At 30.3% G+C, this 20,773-nt stretch overlaps 2 protein-coding genes and 1 long non-coding RNA gene across 3 annotated transcripts; 2 read left to right on the top strand and 1 right to left on the bottom strand.

Annotated features, from left to right (window-relative positions):
- The first annotated feature begins 1,323 nt into the window (after nucleotides 1-1,323).
- Nucleotides 1,324-1,932, top strand: LOC128286846 (uncharacterized). The gene has a single exon (XM_053024595.1). The coding sequence runs from the start codon at nucleotides 1,324-1,326 to the stop codon at nucleotides 1,930-1,932; it is 609 nt and encodes a 202-aa protein (XP_052880555.1).
- A 9,666-nt stretch (nucleotides 1,933-11,598) lies between these two features.
- LOC108463463 (feruloyl CoA ortho-hydroxylase F6H1-3-like) lies at nucleotides 11,599-13,033 on the bottom strand. Its single transcript, XM_017763401.2, has 2 exons — nucleotides 12,442-13,033; nucleotides 11,599-12,338 (listed from the first exon to the last, which is right to left on the bottom strand). Exons 1-2 carry the CDS (start codon nucleotides 12,945-12,947, stop codon nucleotides 11,765-11,767), a joined length of 1,080 nt encoding a protein of 359 aa, XP_017618890.1. The 5' UTR covers nucleotides 12,948-13,033; the 3' UTR covers nucleotides 11,599-11,764.
- Nucleotides 13,034-15,917: 2,884 nt separating this feature from the next.
- Nucleotides 15,918-16,767, top strand: LOC128286504 (uncharacterized). Its single transcript, XR_008277085.1, has 2 exons — nucleotides 15,918-16,208; nucleotides 16,483-16,767. It is a non-coding gene; the product is annotated as an uncharacterized LOC128286504 (long non-coding RNA).
- Nucleotides 16,768-20,773: the final 4,006 nt, after the last annotated feature.

The following is a 20,773-nucleotide window of genomic DNA, read 5'->3' as shown; positions in this document are numbered from 1 at the left end:
TTTATTCATTCTCCATCTATACTACATTAAAAAGAATATTCCTAAGCTTTCTTTTAGATCTTTCCAACCTCCATTCCTTTGTTTGAGACATGTTAATTCTTCTTTTGTAGTTTTTAATTCTTCATATAATTATATTTTTAATCATTATTTTCTTTTTAAATATTGAATTTCAGAAAGATTGATATTTTATTTCATAAAAAATTTAAAATTAATTTTTTAAAATATATTTAAAGTAGTTGTTGTGCATGATAACATACATTAGAAATTATTTTTTAAATTAATTTTCTTATACAATATTGGGGTGAAAATAAGGTGACAAAATTTGAACTCAGATGCCTAATAAGAGTTTTAACCACACACAATATTATAATATATTTAATTAAATTAATGTCACGAATTAATTAGGTAAAATTAATATATTTTTATTAAATGATTATTAATATTATTATGATTACACTTTTGTCTTTTCATACTTTTATATAATCTTTAAATAAAAGAACTAAAATTAACATATCCAAGGATCAAACATATATTTAATAGATTTATAAACAAGTTCTTTACCATTATTGAATAATTTTTTAAAAAAAATATGTTTTTACATCAAATGTTTTCTTTCACCCACTAGTAGGTGTGAAATAATTTATAGTTAAGGCAATTTTGCACATATTTATTTGTGTTTGACACTACTTAAACTCATAAACATTTCGTATTTTGAAGAGATTAGATTAGCTCGAGTGAACTTAAAATATTAATAATCTTTGATTAAAAAACAAGTTGTAATAAATATAAAAATTATTGCATTATATTAAACATTATGCAACAATTCTTAAATGTTGCTTTTAATGTATTAAGCAACATACCATGCTTAATAGTAGCACACATTCCATTATATAATTGCTTAAACTTGTATTGGTAAATAAAAGACCATTGCATATTTTGAAAGTCTAAAATAACAACATGATGTTGAAAATTAAATGGATGTTTATAACCTCTTAAGCATATTAAAATAATAAAATTCTTTACTTCATTTATAATAAGGAGATCATTAAATGGAGTAATTAAGAAAACTTAGTTCATTAAATATAATTGAATGTAAAGGAGCTTATAAATAGCACCTTGTAAGTGAAAATACGACAATGAAAAATTATCTCGTATTTTCATCCACTTTTATTTATTGTTTTATTAATTTTTCTATAACACGTTATCAGCACGAGCTTCTACGAGTTCATAGTGAAGTTCACGTCATTTCGACTTTATATAATTTGCCTGTATAACTCTCGTTAAACTATATACGGTATACGTATTTTGATTCAAGTGATTATAATGTCAAATCTTGTCAAACTTGAATTTGCGGCCTTAGACATCTCAGGCAAGAATTATTTGTCATGGGTGTTAGATGCTAAAATTCACCTAGATGTTAAAGGTCTAGGGAATACTATATTAGCAGATAAAGAAGCATCTAATCAAGACAAGGCAAAAGCAATGATTTTCATCCGTCATCATCTGCATGAAGGATTAAAAGTGGAATATCTCACTGTGAAAGACCCTCTTGAGTTGTGGAAAAATTTGAAAGAACGATTTGACCATCAGAAAACTCTGATACTCCCTAAAGCTCGTTATGATTGGATGCACTTACGGTTGCAAGATTTTAAGACTGTAAGTGAATACAATTCAAAACTTTTCAAAATTAGTTCTCAACTAAAATTATGTGGAGAAACCATAACTGATGAGGACTTGTTAGAGAAAACATTTTCAACCTTTCACGCTACTAATGTGCTCTTACAGCAACAATACCGTGAAAAAGGTTTTAAATGGTATTCTGAATTGATTTCATGCCTTTTGGTGGCTGAACAAAATAATGAGCTATTGATGAAACATGGAATTCGTCCCACTGGTCTTGCACCATTCCCTAGTGAATGTAGCAGTACATAATAATTATGAAAATAGAAAATATAAAAGTCGCGGCCGTGGTCGTGGACATAGTGGGGGACGTGGTCGAGGACGTATTAGTAATCGTTATCATGGTGGTCATAACAATGACACTTCTAACTACCAGAAAAAGAATAACAATGAAAGACAAGAAAGAAGTGGTCAAAATAATCCTTCAAAGATTGTTGAGAATATATGCTACAGATGTGGTATGAAGGGGCATTGATCACGTACCTATCGTACGTTTGAGCATTTAGTGGAACTTTATCAAGCATCCATTAAAAGGAAGGGAAAGCATATAGAGACAAATTTTATATCCCAAAATGATGAAATGGAGGCAAAAGATGAAGATATTCACTATAATAATAACTCACCTAGATGTGGCAGATTTTTGATTGGCGGGAGACTATATGGCTCTCAATATGCCGCAGAAAAAGCTCTATCTGTTAGAGTACCTGAAAAATTTGTACTCCCATATCGATGAATTCCAAAACACTATTGAAGACTCTACCCGATATGGAAAGGGGCCTTCCTTAGTAGCCCACGCTTCGAATTGGAGCGCCCCTCTAATTCAGGTTGGGATGCTGGATCCTCAGCCCTACCCCTAGCGAGTCAAGTCAGTTCCCGTTAATAAAGTAAGGATAGTTTCAATAGCCAGCAAGTTCCTACGTCCCTAAGGCCTGTGCCCCATGGAAAGGGCGGATCATCAAATCAAGTCCGGGCAGATTCAATCCTGTGATAAAGCCTGTCTCAGTGCCATTTCCAGTAGGCTTAGTTTTTTCGTATCGGTATTTAGCCCGGAAATTTTATCGAAAAGATAGTTAAGAATTAAATCATTCATGTTGAGATTGAGAAAAAGGATAACAACTCACCTAGATGTGGCAGATTTCTTTGAGAATCATTAGAAAAATTGATTTATTTTGACATTTTTCTGTTGTTTTAAGTATATTTTATTTTCTTGCATAATGAATAATTTATATATTTAATAAATATTTGTAATATTTCTCATATTATATTTTGTTTGTTTTTATGAAGAATGTGAATATTCAACAAAATTTCGATGGACCCAAAATCAATGAAAACATGTGTCTTGCAGATAGTGCTACAACACATACGATTCTCAAAGATAAAAAAATATTTTTCTCATTTGACAATGAGTAATGCCCATGTTAATACAATATCGGGCAGTTCAAAACTTATTGAAGGCTCTGAGAGAGCTATTATATTATTACCTAAGGGTACAAAATTTATCATTGATGATGCTTTATATTCCACCAAGTCTCAAAGAAATTTATTAAGGTTTAAAGATATTCGTCTTAATGGATATCATATTGAGACTATGAATGAGAAAAATGTTGAATATCTATATATCACAAATGTTGAATGTGGAAAGAAATATATTTTGGAAAGGCTACCTGCTTTTTCATCAGGTTTATATTATACACATATTAGTGCAATTGAGTCACATGTTACTACAAACCAGAAGTTTGTAGAGCCACATATTTTTAATATTTGGCATGACCGATTAGGCTATCCCGGATCTATTATGATGCGAAGAATCATCGAGAATTCAATTGGACACCCATTAAAGAACCAAAAGAATCTTGAATTCAAGGATTTATCTTGTGTCGCTTGTTCTCAAGGAAAATTGATTATTAGACCATTACCAGCTAAAGTTGGGATTGAATCTCCAGCATTTTTGGAACGTATTCAAGGTGATATATGTGGCCCATTCATCCACCATGTGGACCATTTAGATATTTTATGGTATTAATAGATGCTTCTAGTAGGTGGTCACATGTGTGCTTATTATCAACTACTTGCTCAAATAATTCGATTAAGAACACAATTTCCAGATTATGCAATCAAAACTATTCATCTTGATAATGTTGGTGAGTTTACATCCCAAGTTTTTAATGATTATTGTATGTCAATTGGGATAAAAGTTGAACATCCTATAGCTCATGTTCATACACAAAACGGTTTAGCTGAATCGTTTATCAAACGCCTCCAACTAATAGCTCGGCCATTATTCATGAGAACAAAACTCCCTGTTACATCTTGGGGATATGCTATTTTGCATGCAGCAGCACTTGTGCGCTTAAGGCCAAAAAGTTATAATAAGTACTCTTCATTACAATTGGCTTTTGGTCAGGAGTCAAATATTTCCCATCTTAGAATTTTTAGATGTGCAGTATATATTCCAATTGCTCCACTACAACGCACAAAGTGGGTCCTCAAAGGAGGTTGGGAATATATGTTGGTTATGAATCTCCTTCTATAATTAAATATGTTGACCCATTAACTGGAGATTTATTTACTGCACGATTTATTGATTGTCATTTTGATGAAACAACATTCCCAATATTAGGGGGAGAGAAAATACAATTGGTCAAAGAAATTACATGGAATGGATCATCATTTCTCAATTAGATCCTCGTACAAGTCAATGTGAACAAGAATTTCAAAGGATTATACATTTGCAGAACATTGCCAATCAACTGCCAGATTCATTTACTGACCTAAAGAGAATTACAAAATCTCACATACTAGCTGAAAATGCTCCAATACGAATTGATATCCCAATAAGGCAAATTGTTAGTGCAAAAGAAAGTAATCCACGCCTGAAGCGTGGAAGGCCAATCGGTTCCAAAGATAAAAATCCTCGTAAAAGGAAAGGAGCAATTATTTAAGATGGTAATATTGTGGAGGCAAGTGCCCTAGAAGAAGCCAAAGATATAACTAATCAAAAAACCCCAGAAAAGGTTCAGGTACCTGAAAATGGTGATATCAAAGAAATCTCAATAAATTATGTTACTTCAGGAAAAAGATAGAATCGAAAAAATATAGTTGCCAACAACAATTTAGCTTATAATGTTGCTATTGAAATAACAAAAGAAAATGAGGATCCTGAGCCTAAATCTATTGAGGAATGTAGAAATAGAAAAGATTGGCCAAAATGGAAAGACGCAATTCAAGCAGAATTAAATTCACTTTCTTAACTGAGCTTTTTTGACCTATAGTCCAAACACCTAAATATGTAAAGCCGATAGGATATAAATGGATATTTGTGCTAAAATGAAATGAGAAAAATGAAGTCGTAACATATAAATCACAACTTGTAGCACAAGGATTTTCGCAAAGACCCGGCTTTGATTATGAAGAGACATATTCTCCTGTGGTGGATGCAATCACATTTAGATACCTTATTAGTCTGGTAGTACGTGAAAAACTTGACATGCGTCTAATGGATGTTGTTACAACTATTTGTATGGTACACTTGATAGTGAAATTTATATGAAAATTCCAGAAGGATTTAAAATCCCTGAAAGATATAGAGTTTCCCGGGAAAATTGCTCAATCAGATTAAAGAAAAGTTTATATGGATTAAAACAATCTGGACGTATGTGGTACAATCGTCTTAGTGAATATTTGTTAAAAGAAGGTTATAAAAATAATCCAATCTGCCCATGTGTTTTTATAAAAAAAGTCTGAATCAAACTTTGTGATAATTTCTATTTATGTTGATGATCTAAATATTCTTGGAACTCCTAAAGAGCTTCAAAATGCAATAAATTATTTACAGAACGAATTTGAGATGAAAGATCATGGAAAAACAAAATTTTGTCTTGGCCTGCAGATCGAGCATTTAAAAGATGGAATTCATGTCCATCAGTCAAGTTATACGAAAAAGATGATAAAACACATCCATTGAGTACCCCGATGGTTGTACGATCGTTAGATGTGAATAAAGACCAATTTCGTCCTTGTGAGAATGATGAAGAGTTTCTTGGTCCTGAAGTACCATATCTAAGTGCCATAGGAGCATTGATGTATCTTGCAAATAACACAAGACCTGATATAGCTTTTGCTGTAAACTTGTTAGCAAGATTTAGTTTTTCTCCAACACGTAGACATTGGAATGGAATTAAACATGTATTTAGATATCTCAAAGGAGCCATTGATATGGAGTTATTTTATTCAAATGATTCAAAATCCCTATTAGTTGGTTATGCTGATGCTGGATATTTATCGGATCCATATAAAGGTCGATCTCAAATGGGATATTTATTTACATGTGGAGGTATTGCCATATCATGGCGTTCAACAAAGCAAACATTAGCTGCTGCCTCTTCAAATCATGCTGAAATAATTGCAATGCATGAGGCAAGCCGAGAGTGTGTTTGGCTAAGATTATTAACCTAACATATCCAGAAGATATGTAATTTGCCTTTACAGGAAAATATGCCAACTATCTTATACGAAGATAATGCAGCATGTATAGCTCAATTAAAGGGTGGTTATATCAAAGGTGACAGAACAAAACATATTTCACCAAAATTATTATTCACTCATGATCTTGAGAAGAAAGGTGACATAGAAGTTCAACAAATTTGTTCTAGTGATAATTTAGCAAATCTTTTTACCAAGGCATTGTCAACTTCAACATTTGAAAGACTACGAAACAAGATTGGAATGCGTCGACTCAAAGGTATAATGTGATGTCGCCATTAGGGGGAGTCTAAAACATGTTGTATTCTTTTCCTTTAACCAATGTTTTGTCCCACTGGGTTTTCCTGGTAAAGGTTTTTAACGAGGCAACTTGTAATAGGAGATTGTGTACTCTTTTTCCTTCATCAGGTTTTTATCCCACGGGGTTTTTCTTAATAAAGGTTTTAATAAGGCATATTTTTATTTAAAAAGACATCCAAGGGGGAGTGTTGTAAATTAAATGGATGTCTATAACCCCCTAAGCATATTTAAGTAATAAAACTCTTTATTTCATTTATAACAAAGAGATCATTAAATGGAGTAATTAAGAAAACTTACTTCATTAAATGTAATTAAATGTAAAGGAGCTTATAAATAGCACCTTGTAAGTGAAAATACGACAATGAAAAATTATCTCGTATTTTCATCCACTTTTTTATTGTTTTATTAATTTTCTATAACACATGAATTATTGTTGCATAAATTTTCTTATGGGTAATCTACAAAAATAGTCACTTTTGTTTGCCTCAGGTTACATTTTAGTCACTTATGTTTAAAATATTACGTTTTAGTCACTTATGTTATTATTTTGTTACGAAGTGATCACTCTACCGTTAAGTTCCGTTATCTCTCTAACGGTAATCCTACGTGGCAGTCCAACTAGATTTTAAGTGCCAACTTGAATTTCTAAATGGGATGAAAATAGATTTTTAATTAAAAAATTTAATTAATTAAAATTTTTAATTATTCTTTCTTATTCTTGATTTCAACTATTTTGATCTTAATAATAGTATTTCCAGTCAAATGAAAAAAAAAACCCATTGGTAAAAAGAAGAGATGGAAGAAAAATTAAAAAGAGGATATGAAAAGTTTTTTTAGTTAAGGTTTAGGTTTAAAAATTTTAATTAATTAAATTTTTTAATTAAAAATCTATTTTCATCCCGTTTAGAAATCCAAGTTTGCACTTAAAATCTAGTTGGACTGCCACGTAGGATTACCGTTAGAGAGATAACGGAACTTAACGGTAGAGTGATCACTTCGTAACAAAATAATAATATAAGTGACTCAAACATAACATCTCAAACATAAGTGACTAAAATGTAACCTAAGGCAAACAAAAGTGACTATTTTTGTAGATTACCTTTTCTTATTTAAGCAACATTTCACCTTTTTGTAGCCATAATTATTACATGTAATATCATTATTTAGCAACATATATAATTTCGTCCTATAAATGCTTTTACATTTAACTTGATTTTTTTTTATTTTAAAATTTTCAAAAGCGATTTGGAGTAACTCAATTTCAACTTTAAAAAAAAGATTTTTCAAAATTCACATGGTACTAGAAAATTAAAAAAAATAAACCTCAAAATGTAATTTTATTTAATTCCAATATTATTTTTATCCAACCCTTCTTGGCTAAATGAGAAAATTGCTCTTTAGCCTCTCTCCAAATTAAAAGAGTCAATTTAGGCTTTTCTAATATTTGACTAAATGAAAAAGAGAGAGATAATATTAACTCTTTTAAAAAATTAATGATTCAATTTAATCATTTTTACTCAACAAAGAATAAAAGCTTTGGTTTTAGCTCATCGGGATAGAGATAGGGAAAAAAGAGATTTTCATCGTTTCAGGATCACTCGAATAAATGCAGTAATTCGCTAAGTGAGGGTATCCAATAATTATAGTAGATTAATAGACAATCTGTGCAAGAAACAATTGTTTCTGAATTATAAAATACTTGTAGAAATATCTATTTCAAATAGGAATTGTCTTTATTGATTTCCAACGAAATTAAAAAAAAAAAAGAAGATCAAAAAGAATCTAACAAAATATTTTAAATGAATGGGTTCTGTCGAGAATGAACTCGGGGAAGGTAGAGTAGAAATTAATATAATAAAAAATTTATTCTAATAAGGCCATCCAAATAAGATCAACAAAGAAACTTAATAAAATAACTATTTTCTTCCTCAACAGGATACAATTTGTACAAGCCAAATTTCGCCCGGGCCTTAAACAAAAAAAAAAAAAACCAGAACCAAGCCCAACCCAAATTAACCCAAATCTACCTACCCAAAACCCATTACAACCCTAGCCCAATACCTAAAACAAATAAAAAAAAACTAAAGCCCAACCTAAATCAAACCCAAACCCCAGACCCATTAGTCAAATTAGGGTTTCAGAAAATCTGAAACCCTAACCTATCCTCTGCCGTCAGCGCCAACCACCCACCGCCATGGTCACATCACCAGTGCAAGTGGCACACCTGTCCACTGCCACCGCCGTTCACCTGAAAGACCAAGGAAAAGACAGTAAATAGTATAGAAATCATGTAAAATGGCTATAAAAGGCCAAATCCAAAACCATTGTAGGGATTGGGCATTTCTGTGAGCAATAGAAACCATATTTGATTTTAAAATACAAATCAGAGAGTAAAAACCACACAACAGCAAATCAAGAAAAAAACCAAACCTGAAGAAACCGAAATACATAGAATAAAAAAAAAAAAAACAAAGGTGATTCTATTTTTTTTTCTTTTTTTCTTTTCTATTTTTAGAACCTTTTATTTCGCATATATATATACTATAAACACAAAAAATAATAGAAAATTTAAAAAGAAAAGAATATACCTTTCGAAATTTCGGCCATCGCGCGACGGCGGCCGGCGATGACCCTGCGGCGGTCCGACGACCCCTCCTGGCCGGGATCTGGGATTTTTCCAGAGAGAAAGGGAGAACTCTCTCTCTTTTTTTTTTTCTGAAACATCAAGGAAATGAAGGATTTAAAAAAAAATTGGGTTTTATAGGCTGACCGAAACGGCAGCGTTTCGGTCCTCCCCCCCAAGGCATAAAACGATGCCGTTTTGGGGTGGAGCGGGCCAACCCGACCCGTCAGGCATGGGATCCTCGTGTTTTTGAACCGGAAGGGTTATTTGCACTTTTGGCCCCTCCGCTTTCACATGACTTCGCAATTAAGTTTTTTTTTAATTTTAATCTTACCCTGAAATTTATTTCGTTTTCAATTTGGTACCTATGCGAACGACGCCGTTTTAGGGGGTCGGGATATTTCCTCTTTTAGACCTTCCTGGTTTTTTGCGTGTTCAAATCAGTCCCCTTTTCTTTTATTTATTTTAAATTCGCCTCAAAAAATTCATTTTCTATCCAATTTCGTCCCTTTTCCACTTTTTTCTCATTATTCTATTTTAATTTTAATATTATTCATAATATTATATTTTATTATTGTTATTATGCTTGTATTTTTATTTATTAGCATTCTATCATTATCATTCTTATTTAATACTTATACATATATATGTTATATAGTATTATTATTAGTTTTAGTATTATCGTTCTTATTAATGTATTCGCATGTCACATATGTATTCTTTTAATATATATACATTATACTCCATATTACGCATATATATTAATATAATATTACGTGTATTTGTTCTTCTTAAACATTATATATATATATATTTCTTCATGTATATTATGTCTATATTTTAATATATTATGTATATTTTATATATATTGTGTATATATTACGTGTATACTTTTAATATTATCATATATTTATTTTAATATATATGTACATATTTATGAAATATTGTTAATAATTGTTTTTTTACATTGTTACCATTATTATTATTTATATTATTATTATTATTATTATCGTTTTCGTTATCATTATCATTTTCTTTATTTTGTCATGTTTTATTTATTTTTATTTATTTATTTATTTACTTATGTATTCGATTATTTCATTCTTCTCATGCATTTGTTTACATTTACATGTTACTAAGCTTTGCTATTATTTCATCTTTTATAATTGTTCATATTATTGTTTTTGACATCATCACACCTATTATCGTATTATTATATATATTAATACCATAATTTGCTTTTACGTTTTACTATAAATCACGTTATTTTCTACTCAATATATTAAAACAATTCTTTCATAAAAGTAATATCCCGTATTAGGTAATTCGAGATAATCGTGCCCTAACTTACTGGGTTTCGATTTCTTCTCATTTTACCTAAATAACGGAATATTCTTTTTAATCACAATACGAGTTTAAAAAAGAAAATACTTATTTTCAGAGATGCAAGGTGTGGTGCCCTAACTTACCGGGTACGACATTTTGTTACTTCGAAATAAGATTTTTCGCAAATAAAGGCAATATTCGGTGTTCAAAAATTCGAGGAAACGTGCCCTAACTTACTGGGTTTCGATTTTCTTCGTTCACTCTAACTAACCGAATATCCTTTTAAAAGGGGTTAAAATACATGAATTTTAAATAAGAGCAAGCTCATTCTCAAAGTTCGAGATGTCGTGTCCTAACTTGCTGGGCGTGACATTTTATTACTTCGAGATGAGAGGGTCCTTAACATCCGTTTTAATTTATTCGATGATTTTTAAATCAGCATTAATACAAAGAGGGATCGTATTTTAAATTCTTTCAAGTTTTCAAATTTTCGACACTAAGACACTAATTAATCAACTAGGTCCCAATTTTGGGCGTATCGAGGTGCTAATCCTTCCTCGTATGTGAATCGACTCCCGAACTCATTTTTTGATTTTCGTAGACCAAAAATTATCGTTTTAGTAAATCTTAACTTTTATTAAAATGATTAATTGAAGGTGACCCGATCACACCTCATCAAAAAGGATTGGTGGCGACTCCGTCTTTTTCGTTTTCATTTCCAAAATAAAAGTCGATTCGCGTTTTTCATGGATGGTTACGACACAATTCTTTAATTTATTTTCTCAAAAAAGATTATGATTTTATCTTGCCCTAAACAAAAATTTATGCTTCGTTCCTAATTTTTATATTTTATATTATTAAATATATTTATATATTTTAAAAATCTAATGTTATTTTTATATTGCATATTTTTATATTATTCATATTAATATCATTATTCTTCTTTTATAATTTTTTTAACTTTGAAATATTAGTAACTTAAACTATTCTAAAAAATTATCCAAATTAACAAAATAATTACAAATACTAGCAGTTTGAAATGATAAGTTTTAAAATACAAGTCTTTTAAAAGTCTCTAAAATTTACCCAGTGTAAGAGGACATGAGTTCGAGTGCGCTTATTCTCCTATTTAAGGGTTGTGGAGGGGTATAAGTAGTTCTAAACATTATATAAAAAATAATAAATTTTTAATTAAAAATTTAAGACACAATTTTAATTATTTCAAAATAAATGAAAGATTTTTTTTTTTTTTAATCTTATACATAGAGAATGGCTAGTTCCATATATATTATTTATCTTAGCCATTTTTCATTACAAATCGATTCACTAGATTAGATAAAGAAACAGAGATGTTTATAATTCAGCAAATTCAACTGTTTTCTTCCCGTCATGTGCTTTACGAAAGAAATGTTTGACGTAATCTGAATAAAGAACTTGTTTGTAAATTGGTTTCTCACCATTTGCGGCCAGTTCAGGCAATGGTCCTATCATATCAGCAGGTCTTGGATTCACAAAAATAGGGACTGAAATTCTGTTCTTACTTCCATTAGCAACCACACGATGTTCAACACTCCTATACCTTCCATTGCTCATTATCTGTAGTGCATCTCCAACATTGATCACAAGAGAACCTTTAATTGGAGGAACATGAATCCAATCATCTCCCTTGTTTCCTCTTACGAAAAGTCCCCCAATCTCATCTTGAAGAAGAATTGTAAGAGTTGAGACATCAGAGTGACGACCTACTCCGACAGTGAGTTCAGGGTTTGGACATTTAGGATAGTAGTTAAGGTTAGTCCTCATTGAACCCATCAATAATGATTCTTTTGCCGCATCAATCTCATTGACATTTAGACCCTTCATTAGCACCTGTAATAGTTGTTTAATGACAACTTCGGACTTCTTCATGTAATCTAACACTTGCTGCCTAAAAAAACCGAAAAGATATATTAATATATTTGTCAGCGAAAGGAGTGCAAGCCACGATGTTTAAGGATTAAAGAAAATCTAACGATTAACTTTTTTCGTACCTGCAAACTGGAGGCCATAGTGCAGAAGCTTCTTCTTCAGAGACATAAAACAAGCTGAGATAATCTTTCCACTCGAGAGCCTTTTCTGCTTGAGGGGTAAAACTTGTACCAAACCTCACGTTGTTTGAAGATGAATGTTCCTTCGAATACTTATTTTTAACCTCAGCTGGCAATCTAAAGAAGTTATAAGTAGCATCTTTAACATTCTCCAACACTTCAACAGGCACATCATGATTAACAATCTGAAAGAAGCCCCATTCCGAAGCAGCATCACAAATAGATTTCGCTACGTTGGGATCTTCCCAGTTTGACATATCAATGATAGGAATTGACCCTTGGGGTACGAAACTAGTCATGCACATCCTCTCTTCCAAAGGTTGGATATACTGCTTAGGGAGGGCTTTAAGACCCAGTTCGGACAAACCCTTCACTCCATTCCCTTGGTTAATAACAAAGTTAATGAGAGCAGAAGAATCATTGAATGGATCAGCAAGTGTTGGAGCCATTGGTTTGTGTAAATTTGAGTTAAAAGATAGCGAGGAGGTGTTTGTGGAAGAGGATAAGAGTGATACAAGTGAAGGCAATGGTGCAGCTTGGTTTCAGAGGAGTGCCCATTTATATAGAAAATTTTCGAGGTTGACATTGGCTTTAGTGCCTTAGTCTTAATTTGAATGCGTGTGCAAGGCAGGCTCACCAACCCAAGTACACTGCACGCTGTTACCGTGCACCAACCTTGTTTGGCGAAAAGCCTAAAAGAAATATGATATATTTGCACTACCTTAAGAAAGTTCAAGTCTAAAATGGCTGGCTGAGGTTGGAAGTCCTCCACAGAATGTAAAAACTCGTATGCATATATACATATATTTATTATTGTAAAATAGATTAAAGTTTTACAAGGTTTTGTAAGTTTTATATGATATATATTTATTTATTCCAAATGTTTCATCTCTCTGTACATATTAAATTTCGAGTCAATTAAAAAAATGAATTGTTTATTCAATATAAAGAAGTTTAATAAGCCAAGATATTAAAAGAAAGATACTCTTAATCGATATAGTCATATAAATATAAAATTGATTGAAAAAAGATGACAATAATAAGGTTAATCTTGGTTTTTTGGAATGCCAATAAATATTTAACTACTGCTTATTAATATATCTGGCCAAAAATATATATAAATACAAATTATATTTATCCTAGATTATAAATAAAATTTAAAATGTTTATATTTATTAAAATAAATTATAAAAATATTTATTATATAATAATGTATTAAGATTATGTTATTTTATTGAATAAAAGAAATAAGCATTGAAAATAAGTACTTCAATAAACAACTGCTCTCTATCACTCTATTTAAACCTAAAACAAGCTTCCTCTTAAACAAATATAATGTAGCTTATTAAAATGCAATCTGTCGAAACTATTTTTTTTTTGAAGAAGGACATCGATTTATTTTAAAAATGAAAATGGAGTAGCCACCAATCCTTTTTATAAGGTATGATCGGATCACCTCGTAATTTGATTGTTTTAAATAAACGGTCGATTTACTAAAACAAAGATTTTGGTCTACGAAATTCAAGAAAATAGGTTCGGGAGTCGGTTACGTGCGAGGAAGGATTAGCACCCTCGTCATGCCCAAAACTGGTACCTAATTGATTAATTAATGCCTTAATGTCGAGAGTTGAAATTTTGAAAAGGTTTTGAAAAATACAGTCCTTTTTATTAAAATTCATTTTAGAAAATGCTTGAATTAAATGGAAACGAGCATGAAAATTTCACTCGTCCTAAGATAACAAAATGCCACATCCCGTAAGTTAGGATGCGACGTTTGATCCCTCGAGAACAAGTTTGCTTTTATTTTATCAAAACTTTGTGTATTTTGAAATCTAAAAGGATATTTAGCCATTTAGGTTAAACAAGAAAATCGAAACCCCGTAAGTTAGGGTACGATTTCTTGAATTCCCGAAATGCAAAATATTGCCTTATTTTGAAATTTTTTCTTTTTTTTTTTGAATAATAATGAGTGCAACAATTAGCAACGTGTGTTTATTTTGTTTGAAATAAAGTAAAACAGTCTATATTGAATAAATGTATTTAAGCTTTAACACACAATGTGATTTAAACTAGATAAAACAAAATTATAACATAGAGCATGGAATAATAAAACACAAATTAGATACAATGTTGATGAATGTCGACAATATGAAGATGTAAATAATAATTTCTAGAACATGTAATGGCAATATTCACACGATATATATTATTTTTAATACCAATCAATAATCAAAGACAAATGAAGTGAAATGATATACGAAAAAAATTAAAGTAAACAAGATAAAAAGTTTAAAATCGATAACAAACGAAATAATTAAAACTTAAAACACATAATACAAAAGAATGGTTCAAAATAACAATATATGAAAAAGATTTGACATAAATAAAATATATAACAATTTGAAATAAATTAATATGTAAAATAAATTAAAATAAATAATACATAAAATAATAAAAAGAACCCTCTAAAAGGAAACAAATAAAAGAGCTTAAAATAAATAATATGTAAAAGAGAAAATTAAAATAAATAATATACAAAAAAGTTTAAATAATATATATATATATATATAACCCAAGGTAACATATACATATATAAAAGTTTAAAATAAGGAGTATATAAAAATATTTTAAAATAAGTGATATATGGAAAGTTCAAAATAAATAACAATAAAAGAAATTTAAAATAATTAACCTATAAACTAGTATAACTAAATAACATATAAGAAATTTTAAAATACCTATTATATATAAAATATTTTAAAATAAAAGATAAAAAATTTAAAATAAGTAATATGTATAATAGTTTAAAATAAATAATATATGTAACATATTTAAAATAGATAATATTTTAAAATAGAAAAGGATTAGAATAAGTAATAATAAAATGATTTAAAATAAATAATATATAAAAAACTTAAAATGAATAATATTAGCAGTTTTAAAAAAGACAGAATAAATTAATTAATTAATTAATTAAACAGAGGACTAGGCTGAAATTGAGTTGAAATTTAAGGTACAAATTGCAAATAAAAAAATAAGCCATCAAGGATCGAGATGAGACGCGCTTAAAAATAGAGGGACCGATTGGGAAAATATTCCCAGCCCTTATACGTTGTGTTTCACACGTCTGCCTCTTCAAATAGTCCTAGGACCAAACTAAAACAGAGGTAAAATCCTGGGGCAGAAATCAAAATAAAAAGGTAACATGGGACCCCCTTGAAGCACGCTACAAAAGCAGAGGCATCCAATGTGCAAATAGACCATTAGGTCAAAAATGCGCGGATCCCTTGCGGGCACGGGTCAAGTTACGCGGACAAAGGCCCTATACGGCGCCGTTTTGGCGCTGGGGTCTTGGGTGCAAAACGGCACCGTTTTGATTATGTATAAAAGCAACTTTTTTTTTCTAAAAAATCATTCTGTTACCTTCTAAAAAAAAAACTTAACTCTTTAAAAATTTTCTCTCAAATCCCCCCTTTTGGTCAACCCTCGCTTTCTCATCTGTCCGCCGTGCTACCACTGTGGCCAGTGGCCGCCGTCGCACATAATGGGTTTTTTTAAAACCCTCGTTTCTTCATATTTTGAGGAGGCCAAATCCTCCTAGTCTGAAAAATCAAAAAAAAAAAGAAAGAAACAAAGGACCCCCACCCTTTATTGGTTCAATTTCGGCGCCGGATAAGGACTTCCGACGACGAAATCGCGGGATGACTTAGGTAAACTTTTACTCCTCCTTTCCCTTTTTTATATTTTTATTTAAAATAAACTTGAAACAGAAAATAAAAAAAAAGGAAATCGAAGAAAAAAACAAAAAAAAAAAAAGAATCCAAAATCAACCTCTTTTAGCCTTCGTTTTTGCTTTTTTATTTCTTAATGTGCGTAAAAAAAATACAAGGTTGAGATTGCGCCCTTTATAGCCAAAAATAAGATTCGTTCTTTGTTTTTTTTTCGTTTTGTTTTCTGCTTCTTTTTGTTTTTTCTTCTTTGCAGGCGATGTCAGTGGCGTCTGACGCGCGCACATAGGGTGGAGCAGTGTTTGATGTCAGAGGCGACTAGGGTTCTTTTGCTTGTTGAAAATGTTGATAGCTAGTGGGCTAGGGTTTAAGTTATTTGATTGGGCCTTAATAATTTGGACCAGTGTGGGTTTTAATTGTAATTTGGACTTTTTTTAAAAAAAATTTGGGACTTTTTATTTATTTATGTGTTTGAGTTTCCTGACGGGCTGGACAAATTTGGGCCCGTACACAATCAATGCAAATACCTTATTTCTGAAAAGTAGTTTTCGAATATGTCTTGAATAAAGAGTATATTGGTGAAAGTTTTATCGATATCAACTCCCTTGTAGATCAAATCTTTTATATAATGAAACTTTTGATCATATTGAGTCTTTTAAAAGTCTTTGCTTGAATAGATTCTTGCACAACTAGTCTTTGGTAATGAGTTACTAATAGTTTTTAAAGATTTGCATTTCAAAGCTCTAACAATTTTGTGCTCAAAATATGCTAACGAAATAAGGCAAGTTATAATGACTTGCCATATGTTTGTTGAGTTGCAATGGCTTTGCATCTAACCTTTGTAGCTAGTATTAACGATCTATCTTATTAACATTTTTGAACAAAAACATAACAACACATCAAGTAAAGTAATTTAATCAATATAATTTCGATACTTCCTTTTAATCCAACTATTTAACGAAGAATTAAAATCATAGAATTAATTATGAATGTAAGGTAACAAAAGCATCGATAACCAAAATGTCATAGCATAAACATGAGAAGGACAAATCTTCAAGTCCATTCCCCAAAACATAAAGGGATCAAATAAAGCATCATCATCCAAAGTACAAAAAAATGAAAGAACCCCAAAAAATAAACTCATTTCTTACTTGTAATAACCCAATTTGCCCGGGCGCAAAACCAAAAAACAATAAAAAAACAAAAATAATGACAACAATCCAAAGTCCCAGGCCCAAATCACAAATTTAAATAAAAATAATAAGGTTATAACAGCCCAATAGTAAAAAACCTAAGCCCAACCTAAATAGGCTCACAACCTAAACAGTTTCGGCAGAAGCCAGAAACCCTAGGGGTTCTGGCGCCGCTGCCTCCACACCATGTCAGCGCCTTGTCCCGAGGCTCCTCGTCCCAAAATCTGACATCCTCTGCCGTCGTTTCACCAAAAGAGCAAAGAAATCACCTGCTCCCTGTTGTTGACTCTCCAAGGATACTTGCAAAAGAATGAAAAAGGACTGAGGTCATGCATGAGCAACAGACACAGAACAGTAATAGAAATAGCAACATAAAATAGTAAACAATGTTGTAAAAGGCTATAAAAAGTCAGATCCCTCAATGTAATGTTTTTACACAGCATCAATTACAAAAAAAAAAAGAAGAGAAAATCAGATACAAAAATTAAAAAAGGTGATCTTTTTATTTATTTTACTATTATTTTTAATCTTTTAAAGAAAGAAATAAACAAAAAATATAAAAAAAGGGGTCGACCTTACCTAACCTTTCGCGTTCCGCCGCCTTAGGTGGCAAAGGTTTGTCGTTTTCGATGAAAAATGACATCTTTTGGGTTTGGAGGCTCGAAAAACAAAAAGAATGGCTTTGTCTAATTCTCCACCACTGTAGATGGCGGCGCTGTCATCGGTGATCGGTGGCTGCCACGGTGGTCAACGACGACTCTTAGGCCTGACGTGGGGAGATTGAGAGAGAGGGGAGAGTTTTTTTTTTGAAGTTTTTTTTAACCTAGGCAGGAAATTATTTTTTTGTAAAAAATTTAGCTTAAATAGGCCCTTAAAACGACGTCGTTTTAGGGCTGGCTTCAATATCTCCAAAACGATGTCGTTTCACTCTTGACCCGCGCGCCGATCCGACCCATTCCAGAGGATCCGTGTGTTTTCAACAAAGGGTATAGTTACCCTTTCAATCCTTCCGCTTTTCGAATGGTTTACAATGGGGCCCAAATCCATTTCTTTTAATTTTTATAGATTTGGCCATTGAATTTTTCACGCATTTCAATTTAGTCCCTAGAGAAGGGACCCGTGTCCAGAAGATTGGGTTAATTTCTTAATTAGTCCTCGCTTGTTTACGCGCATTACATTTTAGACTTTATGTATTTATTTTCTTCAATTTGTCCCTTTAATTTAATTTAAGTTACAATTAAGCCGCTTTTTATTTTAATTCATTTATTTATTTATTTGTTTATTTATTCATCATTCTTTTATTTTATTCATTTGCTTATTCAATTACTTTCCTATTTATATATTGTTCATTCATTTATTTATTTATTTTATCCTTGTATTCGCCTATTATTCTTTCATTTCTTAACTTTTATTTTCTGATTATTTATTTTATTTATGCCATTATTATTATTATTATTTTATTATCTATTATTATTTTATTATTATCTATTCATCTATTTGTCTATTACCCTTTTTATACTTTAAAAATTAGATTATTTATGTTTTTACTTGTACATATATTGTTCTTATTATTACTATTACTATTCCTATTATTATTTTATCTATTATTATTATTATTATTTATATATTTTATTACAAATTGTACCTTTAATTTCATTTACATTTTAATTTGGTTTTTATTTTCAATATTTTTATAAATTGTTTTCTCTTACATTTATTTATGTATTTATTTTATTTATTTCTCTGTCTTTATTTTTTAAGTTGGTATTGTCCTTTTATGTGCATACTTTGTTATTATTATCAGTGTTACTATTCATTTAATTTATCTTTGATTGTTCATATTATTGTTAAAATAGTATACATTATGCGATTCTCAGTAAATCGTTCTTATTAGTATATTCATTATTGTCATTTGCGCGACATTTCATTCATATATCATCGTTCCATTTTCTACATCACCATTTTATCTTATTTCGTTAAAATTACATAAAATAAATCGTGTTTAAATGTATTTTTGTCATAATAGGCTATTTTATATTATACCCCGAATAAGATAAATACATCGTTTTAAATATTATGTTCGATATTATTCAAAAAAGAAAGTTTTCAAAATAAGACAATGTTCTGTATTTAGAAATTCGAGAAAGTCGTGCCCTAACTTATGGGTTTTTATTTTTCTCATTGGGTCTAAATAACCGAATATTCTTTTAAAATTAAAATATATAAGATTTCAAATAAAAAATAAAGGCAAGCTTATTCTCAAAGGTTCAAGGTGTCGTATCCTAACTTACGAGATGTGACATTTCGTTATTTTGAGACAAGAGGGTCTTTAACGTTTGTTTCGATTTATTCAAGTAATTTTTTTTAAGTAAATTAACATTAGTACAAAGAGGGATCGTATTTTAAACTATTTTCAAATGTTCAACTTTCGACACTAAGACATGAATAAATCAATTAGGTACCAATTTTGGGCAATATGAGGGTGCTAACCCTTCCTCGTACGTAACCGACTTCCCTTTTTTTTTTTGGATTTTGTAAACCGAAAAACATTGTTTTAATAAATTAAACATTTTATTAAAAATATCAAGTTTTGAGGTGATCCGATCACACCTCATATAAAAAGGATTGGTGACGACTCTCATTTTCATTTTTAAAATAAAAGTCAACCTTTCAAAAAATGGTTTCGACACTACTATTTGCCGTCCTTTTAATTTTTTTTTCTTGGATTTTTTTTCTTTGTTACTTTACCTCCTAACATATTAGTATTTTGTATTTCATATGGCACTTTTTAGAAATTTGATTTAATTTTTTAAAATGATATTTTCTATTTTTTTTACGATGAAGCCATTCTTAAAACACTGAATTATCATTTTCAAATTTAATTTTCCACAAAACAAAAATAATTCATTTAAATTTTTAGGTTGGATTGATTAGACCTAGTGGAGCTAGATGTTTGCAAAAGAAAAATGAACTATGAAGGCATTGGAAGAAGTTGTACTCTAAGAGCAGAGGCGAAGGTTTGTTTGTACTCTTAAAATGGAAATTTTAAGGTTTTTATTAAGTAAATATGTGGTAAAATTATAATTTAACCTTTAAAAATATAATTTTTATTTAATATTTTAAAAATTATAAAATATATATTGTTACCATGGTAAAATTTATCCAAACAAAATAGTTACAAATACTAGCATTTTTAAATGATGAATTTTAATATACAAATCTCGAAATCATAAACTTTCTTATCCTGGCACACCCTTTGGATAGAAATTAAAAAGAAAAAGAAAAGAAAGACTAAGACATTTTTTATTATTTAAAAATAAATGAATGATTTTTTTATCTTATACAAGATACACA

The sequence above is a fragment of the Gossypium arboreum genome, chromosome 13 (genome assembly GCF_025698485.1).
Source record: "Gossypium arboreum isolate Shixiya-1 chromosome 13, ASM2569848v2, whole genome shotgun sequence".
NCBI lineage: Eukaryota > Viridiplantae > Streptophyta > Magnoliopsida > Malvales > Malvaceae > Gossypium > Gossypium arboreum.
The sequence above is the reverse complement of the archived record's forward strand: the minus strand, read 5'-3'. Positions and strand labels throughout refer to the sequence as shown.

Coding starts and splice junctions, on each gene's coding strand:
- LOC128286846 (XM_053024595.1), top strand. CDS start 1,324: ATGTCAAATCTTGTCAAACTTGAATTTGCGGCCTTAGACATCTCAGGC.
- LOC108463463 (XM_017763401.2), bottom strand. CDS start 12,947: ATGGCTCCAACACTTGCTGATCCATTCAATGATTCTTCTGCTCTCATT. Junction 12,339..12,441: donor CTATGGCCTCCAGTTTGCAG/GTACGAAAAAAG, acceptor CGGTTTTTTTAG/GCAGCAAGTGTTAGATTACA.